Here is an 11,998-nt window from a genome sequence, read left to right on the forward strand (position 1 = left end):
AGGAATATACGTTTGAATGTTTATTTGAAAGAAGAGCTGAAAAATAAAAAAAAGTCACTTGGTTATAGATGCATAAACTCTAAATGGTTTTTAAATTTTTCATGGAAAAAATTTGAATTGATCAGCATATGAATTATAAATACTACATCAAATCTAAAAGGTTTTTAGTTTTTTCTTGAAAAAATATGATATTTGTCTACACTTTCTTTATGAACTGAGTATATCCCTTTGCATTTTTGTTTGATTTGTGTATGTGTACCTTTTGCTTTGAAGTCGACGCCTTTCTTTAAGATTACCCATGTTGTTTTATTGATTTTTTTTTTGTTTTGTGATGCGGAACTGTTTGATAGGTATTGATGTTTGTTCCTCTTCTTTAGATTTGAGCTTTTGTTTTATTATGAAAAATGGAATGACTCTAATAGAATTAAATCATAAAATTTTTGAGACAATGCAAAGATGCGAACATACCATTCGCGTGTGCGTGCATTTCGCCAAAGTAAATTTCATAAATTAAATAGATTCTTAAAAATCCAATTAAAGGGAAATTACTGTTTTCATCATGAAAATGACTTAGTTTTAGTTTGTTTTTTCTGATTAAACAGACTATTTATCATTATAACTATGACTCTCTGAAAGGTTACTTTCTAAACATATAAAAATACTCGTAATTATTATCAATAAATCACAAATAATATGGCATTCACTTTCTTAATGTGTTTTTCAAAATAAAATGTTATTGGAGTATTTCTCTAACTTTATTTTAGAGAACTTACAAGTTCTCGATGCTTATAAGATATTCCACGAAGTGAAAGTGCATGTTTGAATAATTAATGAGTTGATACTAAAAAGAAATTTATAAGCTAGAGAAATAAAAACCTAGTAAAAAAATGAAAAACATAAGAAATTAAAAGGTAGTACTATATATTAAAATTAATACTCAGTATTTTATATAAATTAGACAAAATTCAAATGGCAAATATTGGCCTCAATTTTTATTCTACTCCTATAATTATTTTTACAAAATACGCAATTTGGTGTTGGCATTTGATTCTTTTGTAATGACTTAAAAAGGAGCAGAGTTCAAACTTACTAAACCAGTCTAAAATTAAAAAAGTTGGTCTTGGAATTTGATTCGTTCAAAATAACGTAATGAGTGAAGCTTGAATTTTTAAAGCAAGCTCTAATTTACTCGAGCTCAAGCGTGGTAAATGCCTAACCAACTAGCCAGAACCGGATCCATGACCCGGATCGAGAACCGGAAACCGGTCCGCGACGACTTGAGCTAGCAAAGTCTCCGCGATGCAGATTTAATTCGCGTATCTCCTCTTTAGGTTTTTACCGCGGACTGAATGAATGCAGCTTCCTCCCACCTTCTTCCTCATGCTCCTCTCATCAACATCAACATCAACATCAACATCAAAATCTCCCACCTAGTCAGCACATCCGTGTTTATTTTTCCATTCCCTCTCTCTCTCTAAGCTCTACCGGTGTATGCCCCTTTTAAAGTAAGCCTATCATCGCGTTTCGCAATAATAAATGTTTTGATTTGTACTTTCTCACTCCACGCGGTTATTTCAGTTCGTTTGAATAGTTGTTGTCACTCTCTACACGCTACATTTGGCATTCTATATAAATCGCATCACCAACGCCAATCCTCTACATCGGAATTGTGGGCTAATCCTTTTTAAATTATTGATTTTGGTGTAAATGTGCTTGACTTATGCATTGATGAAGCTTCGTGTGAGTTTCCACTGAATTCAATCGCGCTTTGAACTTCTATTTAAACCAACTGAAGGCTGACGGTTTGAGCTGCTACCTGCCTCGAACAATTTTCATTCTCAATCGCCCAGTATACTCTACTGTAGTTGGTGAGCTGACTAGTTAGAATCGAATCGTAGCCTTTTGATGGTTCAGAAACGGCAGCACAGGCAGGGCGACGAGGAAGGTTCTCGACTTCCGAATAAACGCCATTATTTCTCATCCACGTAATTCATTCGTTCATTCTTTTGCTATGTTGTTTCGTGGTTTGCATTTTTGGTGGCTGATTCTTCATTTTTTTTTCGTGGATTTGTTTTTTGCAGTTTGTTGAAAGGGCTGAATCATGGACGGACTGTTCAAGAACATGTGTCCTGCTTGGAGCCTATTATCAGAAAAATGGTATGTTTACTTCTATTTTGCCTGTTTTCAGATTTTCAACTTTCTATTTGTCTACTATTTTATTAGTACTATTGCTACTGCTATGTTCTGTATTCATGAATTATCCTTTCCTCTGTTTATCAGTTTAATATGGTTTGCAATTGCATTTGGTGAAGGCTTGTTTTATGCTCTACTAGTTTGTTGCAATTTCCTCTTTATATTTTTTTGGGTGAACATGGATCTGATTTGACTTGATGTCTAAACCATGTTTACCCAACTGTGGATGATAGATATATAGTATAACTTTTCCAAGCAGTGGGTATATTGTGATTGATTTTTCAAGTGATAATGACCCTGTTTGATTCTTAATTTAGATCTGTATTATAATAGAGATCTGTTATATGACCTGATAAATATTTTGCTATGTTTTCCTCTTGATAGGTTCAAGAATCAGTGGATCAAGCACTGCACCGGTTTATGAGGTGAGTTTGATTTTGTTATTTTACTGGTAATCACATTATGAATGACTTGTCTCTATGCTCTATATATTTTTATGACTTGTTTTGATATATAAATGTTTTCTACAACAGTGTTTCTTATATGCCCTCATACAATCAAGTAGAATGCCCGGTCGTGACAAGGAGTTTGCAGCTTCAATTTCATAGCAACTTGCCTGAAACCCTTTTTACAGGCAACAGGCTTCTGTCTGCGGATAGAAGTCCCATCAAAGTTGTCCTGTGTGATTCTGCTTCAAGGCAGATAATTTCGCGGAGCCCCCTCTCATCTGCAAAAGTCAAAATCATTGTTCTTGATGGTGACTTCACGCCTGATGACCGAGAGGATTGGATGAAGCAGGAGTTTGACAGCAAACAAGTTAAAAACCGAGAAGGGAAAAGGCCATTGGTGGCTGGGGAGGCGACAGTTACTCTCAATGATGGTGTCGGGTATATTGGCGAGTTGAGCTTTACGGATAACTCAAAATGGAGTAGAACCGGGAAATTCCGGTTGGGGGCAAAAGTGCTGACAACCTGTGATGATACAAGCATCAGAGAAGCGGTGAGCAACGCCTTCAGAGTTAAAGATCATCGTGGAGAGTGTAAGTGTTCTTGTGAATTATATTAGCATTAAGCTGTTTTATTTGCAGATCTTATACCACAAAGAAAGAGTTTTGTACTGACAGATTATCTGTTTTATCAGCTTACCAGAAGCTTTACCCTCCAGCTTTGGGCGATGAAGTATGGCGTCTCGAGAAAATAGCTAAGGATGGCAAGTCACATAAGAAGCTGGAGGGATCTGGGATATTCACTGTCCGAGATTTTTTGAGGCTTTGTGCCAGAGACCAGTCCAGAGTACGCACTGTAAGTGACATCTCTTGATCTCTCAAGTCGTGAGATGTATAAACCAAATACTGATTCTTTGCTAAACATATTCTCCATGTAGATACTTAATGCCTCGAACAAGACATGGGAGACGATCATGAAGCATGCCTATACATGTAACCTAGGTGAAGAGAGGAGCACGTACAGGACTGCACAGGGGGTGTTGTTTTTCGACTCCATAGATAGGTTTGTTGGCGTGATTCTTGATGGAGAAAACTACCGTCCTGTCAATACTCTCAATGGTTTCCAAATGGTTGGTATCTTACAACAAAATATATTTTCCTACTACATGTTGATATACATGGCTGAAAACTAATGTAGCTTGTGTTGACAGAGGCTGGTGGAAGATCTCAAACAGCAAGCATATAACAATTTAGACAAGTGGATCCCGGAGTCTGTTGCTGGCTTCCCGATGCTTCTGGGAAACGCAGCACCTGAGAGTTTTACAAATCCTAACTTGGATCTCCATGGAATTGATATGAGTGGCGGTTCGTATGAGTTTGGGGAGAGTTCAGAGTGTGCACAAGGGTTCAATGCGACATTCAGAAACAGCTTTGCCATGAGTGATCCTCTAACTCATGGATTCTGCATTGACGGGAATGAGAGCTGGGGCTCAGAAGGCGAGTACGTGGGGATGGGCCTGCCAACTGATGACCTGCCAGCGTTTCAGGTGGAGTCGTCACCATGGCAGGGGAATGGGCAGTATTTTGATCCCATGAATCATGGGATTGGGGTGATTTCCTCGGATTCCAGCCTCCTCATCCCCAGGAGTGGGAGCCCGAAAACACGGTGGTGCAAGGTGCTGGCAGTGGTGAAGTGGCGGATACTGGTGAGGCGCAATGTGGCGGCAAGGAAGTGCAAGATGTTCTACAGCTATATGTAATGCAGGTGAGATCTAGCAAAGCGAGCGCAAGAGCTTAGCTTATATAATATGTATAGGCATAGTTGGGGTTGTAAGGTTAGTGTAAGTTAAGGTGATAATTGTGTGCAGCACCCGGTGAAGATTCAGCTGCCCAAGATTGATAGCAGCTGCCCTTTGTTAAGCTTCCTGGGAGCTGCCTGCGTTCTTTTATTTCTTTTTTCTTTTATTTCTTATGCCGTCATCATCTCCCTTTTTTCATTTCTACCCTCACTTTCAAGATTGTTTGTATATAGTGCAAGTCAATGAAATGTTTCATCTAATATTTATTTTCTCCCCCTTGGAATACAATTAACTTATTTTCAATTACCTTTTAGTACTAGTAGTACTATTAATTAAGATGGCACAAATTAAAAGGAAATTGATCTCTACCTTACCTCATTCTCCGACAATTTAGAATCGTCATTCAACATCTTCATCACGAATGCACTGCGACGGAGATCAAATTTACTGACTTGGAAAGATGTCATTTCCGCCATGATCATCTTCAAGGGAAGAGGTAAATGGAGAGCTAAAGAGAAATAACTACCATATTTACATCTGGAATGTGATCAAATACAAACTCTAAATATTGTACAAACTCCAAACTATGATCTGGAACCATTAGAAAAGGAAATAGTTGATGTTTTGTTGATATTGTGTTGACATTGTGTTGATATTTTCTGTTGCTACTATTTTGTCATCTGTTGATATTTTTTGACTGTCCAGATCACAGTTTGGAATTTGTACAATATATGAGTTTGCATTTTATCACTACTCATTTACCTCTTCTATATAAAATTTTATTCTTCAAGAGAAAAAAAGTATTTGAGAAAGTATTATACATTCTTTCATTTTGAGAAATATCTTTACCTCTTCTTGAAAAAAAAGGTAAAAAGTTAGTTATTTTTATTTGCTTTTTTCATTTATCTTCTTCTCTTGGAGTCCATTACTTTTTGAGAAGGTAAATAAGATATATACCTTCTGAATTTATCTTTCCCCCTTGGAGATGCTTAAAGAGAAATAACTACCATATTTACCCCTTCTACATAAAATTTCATGCTCCAATGAAAAGTGTATTTGAGAAAGTATTATACTACCTTCTTTCATTTTGAGAAGGTATCTTTACCTTTTCTATTCTTTCATTTTGAGAATGTATCTTTATCTTTTTTTGATAGAAAAGGTAAAAATAGTTATTTTTGTTTGTCTTTTTAATTTACCTTCTTTTCTTAGAGTCCATTACCTTTTTAAGAAGGTATAATAACTTTTTTAAAATGGTAAATGTGAAATATATCTTCTCAATATATATTTCCCCTTGAGATGCTCTAAGTGGAGTAACAAAAATGATTACAAACATCATGAAAATCAACATGTCAATGTGTAAATACGTTACTAAGGGCGCGTTTGATTGCCCGGAGATGGCAATATGAGATAGGGTAGTCATATCGGATTTTGTAAGATATAGCTGATAACCAAGAAGATAGCTTATCTCATGTTAGGCGTTTGGTTTCCCTGAGACAATTAATCAGATAGCTTATATTGTTTTTGTTATGCTCGATCGAAAGTACTGATACCGAGTTCGATTGACAGCTTTACCCTCAAAACAATTGCATAATTCCAAATTGGTCCTCCAAGCCCTAATTCATCCCTACCAAAAATATACTCTACCCCCTAAAATCAAAAATCGAGCGCCATTACTGTCATTTCACTCCAGGAGCGGCCGGCCGACGAACACCATCCCCAAAACGTGGCAGGCAGAGGTTATTGTGATTTGGTTTGTGTTTGTGGATTGATTTAGTTTGTATTTGTGGATTGATTTGGTTTGTGTTTGTGGATTGATTTGGTTTGTGTTTGTGGATTGATTTTCTGATATATTCTACATAAATTGCATATAACTCAGACCCAAGACTCGGTATCAGTATTAGTTAGCATTATTGCTCTCACAAGTAAAATGTCGGTATTGAAGTTTATTGCTCTATGTGTTGCGCGACTTAGCTAGTCCGTTTGGGAATCATCTGTTTTACATGGCTACCCTATTGTAATGTCATTGCCTGGGTTGATAGGGTTTCTAATGAACTATCAATCACCTGTTCGTTTACAGCTTGATTGATATGGCCTCACAACACACTGAAGGTAGCGAAGACGATGGAAGCCCAGAAGGTAATAGTCTGTTAGGTTAAGTTCGTTGCTATTCTATTGGAACTCAGAATTATATCTGGCATGCAGTTATATTGGGTGTTTACTGATGGTAGGTAGCAAGGATTTGGGCCCAAACAGAAACGCAAAATCTGATAGGTCGAGGCGCATTTGGTCGGCTCGTGAGGAAGAAATCCTAATGGCAACTTTAAAGGAGTTGGCAACAAACGGCTGGAAGTCCGACAATGGATTTCGCAATGGTTACCTTGTTCGGGCGCGGGAGGCGATCAAGAGTGAATTTCCAAATACCGATATACTGCCACACCCGCATATCTACTCAAAGATTACTACTTGGAAGAGGAACTACGAATCACTTAAGACGATGCTTAACTACAGCGGCATTGGCTTCAATTCAGATGGTACCTACCGAATTGAATGTGATGACGAGCAATGGGCGCTATTTTGTAAGGTATGTATTATCTTATGGTAACTACAGCGGTATTGGCTTCAATACGTATCATAAAACATGACTTCATTTATAACCATCACTGATGTTAGTTCCATTGATATAAGAGAATGTAATTGTTAATATTCGTTGTGTGATTGTTTGCGTCCAGAGAGACAGGCATGCCAAGTATATGCGGAACAAATCATGGCCTCAATACGAAGACTGGAAGGAGGTTTTTGGAAATGACCGGGCTGATGGTGAAAACCGTATAGACGTTGGTGCTGCTGCGAGGACCATTTACGGGAACAAAGATGATTCTCCGGCCGCGGATGAGACTCAACCCGCGGATGGGACATCCACTCACATGAGTTTACAAGATCTATTTCCTGACATGGTCTTCCCGGAAGATGTCCTGCCTGAGATGATTGATGAGAGCCAGTCCGCTACCGAAGTAGGAGGGCCTGGATCTGGTGTTGATGTTAGTGTGGGTCCAGGAGGAGAGGCATTAGGGGGACAGGAACAACGATAGGGGCTGCTTCTGGATCAGGTTCCTTGAGAGGAAAACAAGTTGCCAAAAAGGTGCTTAAGAAGCAAAAAGTAGAAGACAAGATGGATGGAGTTATAACTCTCATGGGGCAGATTCACACAGACACAAATGAACGATTGAAAGAGATTTCGAATAGGATCTGGTATGAGTTCGATCTGAGCAACAAGAGGTCGGAGGTCTTTGATCAACTAAAAAGTATTCCCGGCTTATCTCTCAAGCTGCAGTTCTATATTTCAAAGAAACTTGTTAAGGAACCCGAACTCCTTGATCTATTTCGGGGCTTGCCCGAAACTGCTCGTGCAGCCTTTGTGTTTGATCTACTGGAAGCCGACGAAAAGCTGTAATCGTTAACATAGGGACCCCATTTCATTTTGCTAATTACTACCTCATTATGTTTGAAATGAGAGAACAATGTAGTGATGTTATTTTGAAACCAGTTAGCAGTTCTAATGAATCTACTCTTAAGCATTTGTGTGAAATATTTATAGATATTTTCTTATTTCATTTTGCATAATTACTACCTCATTACGGAACTCAGTGGACAAAATTAAATCGTCAGTTTAGTGGTGCATAATGCATCGGTCAAATATTGAGGAATAAATGCAACAATTCTCGGAATCAACAGCTGGGTTAAGCCAAGGCATATACTGCCAAAACCAAACGCTTGAAACACATTCAATTAGTCTCTGAAAAGGCTAAATTTCAGCAACCTATGATGTGTGGTGTTCACTAACTTAGGCTCTGCATTAATGATGAGGGTAATAAGACCAATGGGGTTGCAGTGATATGGCTAATCAAGCCATCAGAAACACAGTGGATGCGGGGGTATTCAGCGGTGTTAAATACACCTTACCAAGGCTAGACATCACCACATCTCAGAGTGTTTTCATTCATGGCCAACGACCGAGTCATGGAGTACTTACTAATGCCGTCCTTCATCAAGACGTTTTCCGAAGCTACTAGTTTGAATGAGTTGGTAATGTTTTGGTCGTTCTCTGTTTTGTGCTCATAACGTCGACTTGTTAATGCTTAACCTAAGTGTTTGTTCATTATATGTGTAGCGCATTCCACCAGAATTTGTGGCTCTTCATGGTGCTAACCTACCTTTCGACTGCCGCCTAATCACGCTGCTAGGAAGGAGGATTTTCCTAGTTCGTGTGTTGAATATTGCGAGTGGCTGCCATTTCCACGCTGGCTGGTCGGACTTTCGGATCACCAACGAAATTGTTCACCATGATGTGCTTACTTTTATCATGGTCGACGCGGGGGTATTCCTTGTGAAGCGCTATAACCCAAGAACTGGATGTCCTCCTCTCGGTGATCTACAAGGTGCGTTATATAACCGAATAAAGTACGTTACTAGGTGGTCGTTGCCTCTGACTTTCCTTTTTTTCCTCATTAAATTTATACGAAGCCACTGGATATGGAGACTCCTACCATAGTGATGCCCCGGATGTGGATACATCGGACGACTACGTGCCAACGCAATCAGAGGGTGGGGACTCGTCGGACGGTGACGACTATGCTTCGGACGCAGGGGTATTGGATGAGGATGGCTGCCCGACGTTCACCGTTACGCTTGATTCGTCGAACATCAACAGCACACTGGAGATTCCAATGGCTTTTTGGCGCCGCCACATTCGAATGATTTCCCTTCAAGACCCGGTGTACATCAATGTAAACGGTGACTGCTGGTACATCATTCTCGATCACAACGACACCAAGATCTGGGTGAAACGCGGCTGGAGACGTTTCAAGGAACGTAACAATCTAGTGGTTGGTGTGCGGTGCCACTTCAAACTCATTGATCGGACTGAGGTTCAGTTTTATGTGTGGTTTGATCAGCCTTGAGAGGTTCCTTTGTTTGCAGCTTCAGTGAAATACCTATCTAATATGAAGTATGTATGATGTTAGTGTGTTATGACTGAACTAGCGTGTACTGTGGGTGAGTATAGCTCACCAAATTTTCTTAATCGGCTTGCTATTTTGAATCCCAAACGTCGTTTAACGCCGCCTATATACAGTTAGCTCCATTTGACTTCGTATATTATTGTGTATAAGAAAAGCATGCGATCATGAGCCCATAACAGATTAATAGCATGGTGGTAATTATATGAGCTGGTATGAACCTCACAAAACATAACAAATAACTTAAATAATACAGACCCTCCAATCAACTTGACTATAAAGCAATGGCCATTAGAAAATGGGAAAAAAATTGATGTGGAATAAAATGTCTTACAGCTTGAATAAGGTGAAAATAAGTAATGAATTATAAAAAAATACAAGAAAGTAACTTCACTTCGCACAACCTATCTCAACACTGAAAAGAATAAGGTGTCCATTTGCATATGCATTCAAACTTATCCATTATTTCTGTCTCCCCACATTTCCATTGCAAGATCATCCCTTTGTTGGGTCCATAATGCCGATGGTTCCACGCTACTGATATTATCACCACATAACAAAGGATCGTTGGCGGTTTCATCATCAATATCAGCCTCATTAACCAGCTCAGCCTCGACGGGATCAACTACCATTTCACTTCGTATATAATTGTGTAGAAGAAAGCATGTGATTATGAGCCCAGTTTGAACATCTATCGGATAAAAGCTTGCTGACCTTAGGATTCCCCATCGCATCTTCAGCACCGCGAATGATCTTTCGATGACATTCCTCGCCTTAGAGTGTTTAAGGTTGAAAAGCTCTTCCGGTGTTTGGGGTGCTTGCCTTCCGACCCCCCATTCCTTGAGATGGTAGCGGACACCTTTGTACGGTGTCAAGAAACCTTCGGCATTTGGGTATGCTTGATCACATAGATAGTAACATCCTGAAAAATGCAAGACATGTACATTCTCAAAGTAAAGGGGTGTAACAAGTTGTAAGTATGATGAATTTATTATAAAACCGTGCATACAACACCTTTGGGTACTTTCAGACCTAAAGGTCGGCTGATTGCATCCCTTAAAATCCTTGAATCGGCTGCCGAGCCTTCCCAGCCAGGAAGGAGGTAAGTGAATCTGAGCTGGGGGTCACACACGGCTAGTGTATTAGTGGTAATGTGACCTTTTCGATTACGGTACCGGGGAACGTCAGCAATTGGGACACGCACATTAATGTAAGTCCCATCCAAAGCACCTAAGCAACCCTGCAAGCACATTTCAAACCACATTCGTGATCCGGATATCCAAAATTTCTGTAAGCATCTCAATGTCAACGTACCTTGAACCATTTCCATCTACGATCAGTGCAAGCCTCATCTATTGGGATGGGCTTCACCAAAAAAAGGTTGTGAAGCGTGAGAACTCCATGGAGTACAGTGTGGATATATTTGGAGACGGTTTGAGATGATCGCATGAAATTGTGACCTACTATGCGGGATTTTTTGTGATGAGCAAGCACACACAGGAGCATAGCCACTTGTTCTTCAACAGTCACTTGTCTCTGGTCCACTAGGCCTACCCGGTCACGGAGAATACGACATAGACGCCCAAAGGTATTCCTATCCATTCTCAAATTATCCACACAAGCTCTATCTGTCACACGCACAAGCCTATCTAGTTGACGCACATGATCCGGGATAGAATCTAGAACCACAGACTGACCTAGCCGATCCCACCGTTTACGCTTGCGATTTTGCGGGAAAATTAATGTGATCATCAAAGATATGAGAAGCATGTTAATTTGGTGGTTCCGTATAATCTCTTCTATCAGAAACACCACGGTGGTCAGATTATTCTGTGGACATACAAGCAATTGCAAACAATATGGATGGAAACAAAATCTTGTCCAAATTATAAAACACAGAAGATAGCCTTCAACTACTAACCAAGGTCGAACACGTGCATACTGTCAACGTAATTGGAGAACAAACACAACATATTCCACTCGATTCAAAACCTAATACCGATATCATAACCATTTACGGGAACCAGATTTCATACCTTTCGAGAATCCTCGGCGTTACCCATTCAAAACCGACGCCGATTTCAGACCTCCAGATTGTATATGAATTCGATTAGCAAGACGCTGCGACAATTCATCCAAGCATTAACCGAAATAATGCAATTCAATACCATGAACCCAACAAACAATTGAGAACAAAATTATGCAATTCATCCAAGCATTAACCGAAATAAAGTGCTAACCTCTGCAAAATTGAATGCGAATGAAGGGAATTAAATCTGTCCGCTTACAAGTTCCTCATTCATGAGCCGATTGCAGCTTCAGCCCCAAAATGATTTACAAATAATAAAGGGTCTTTTGGGCAATCACACAACTCACATTCAATTTCTCACAATCGGGAAACATGGCATCCGGTTCGATAATTTTCAAAACCGGAACTGGCGGTTCCAAACCGTAACCGCCGGTTCCGGAACCGTGGGCATCTTTAGAGTAAAGTAGGCGTGGAAAAATGTGTTGACTGAAATGACTCTATTACTATAGAACATACC

The 11,998-nt window shown here is 39.5% G+C and overlaps 3 protein-coding genes across 3 annotated transcripts; 2 read left to right on the plus strand and 1 right to left on the minus strand.

The window, feature by feature from the left end:
• The first annotated feature begins 1,346 nt into the window (after window positions 1–1,346).
• LOC121801184 (calmodulin-binding protein 60 C-like) lies at window positions 1,347–4,740 on the plus strand. The gene is made up of 7 exons (XM_042200631.1): window positions 1,347–1,985; window positions 2,082–2,157; window positions 2,578–2,618; window positions 2,727–3,232; window positions 3,334–3,494; window positions 3,577–3,768; window positions 3,850–4,740. The coding sequence occupies exons 1-7, from the start codon at window positions 1,906–1,908 to the stop codon at window positions 4,396–4,398; spliced, it is 1,605 nt and encodes a 534-aa protein (XP_042056565.1). The 5' UTR covers window positions 1,347–1,905; the 3' UTR covers window positions 4,399–4,740.
• Window positions 4,741–8,454: 3,714 nt separating this feature from the next.
• On the plus strand, window positions 8,455–9,395 carry LOC121800750 (B3 domain-containing protein Os03g0212300-like). Its single transcript, XM_042200257.1, has 3 exons — window positions 8,455–8,520; window positions 8,606–8,873; window positions 8,959–9,395. Exons 1-3 carry the CDS (start codon window positions 8,455–8,457, stop codon window positions 9,393–9,395), a joined length of 771 nt encoding a protein of 256 aa, XP_042056191.1.
• A 512-nt stretch (window positions 9,396–9,907) lies between these two features.
• LOC121800752 (protein ALP1-like) lies at window positions 9,908–11,490 on the minus strand. Its single transcript, XM_042200258.1, has 3 exons — window positions 10,767–11,490; window positions 10,467–10,692; window positions 9,908–10,374 (listed from the first exon to the last, which is right to left on the minus strand). Exons 1-3 carry the CDS (start codon window positions 11,220–11,222, stop codon window positions 9,908–9,910), a joined length of 1,149 nt encoding a protein of 382 aa, XP_042056192.1. The 5' UTR covers window positions 11,223–11,490.
• Between the last annotated feature and the right edge of the window lie 508 nt (window positions 11,491–11,998).

The sequence above is a fragment of the Salvia splendens genome, chromosome 4 (assembly GCF_004379255.2).
Source record: "Salvia splendens isolate huo1 chromosome 4, SspV2, whole genome shotgun sequence".
Taxonomy (NCBI): Eukaryota; Viridiplantae; Streptophyta; class Magnoliopsida; order Lamiales; family Lamiaceae; genus Salvia; species Salvia splendens.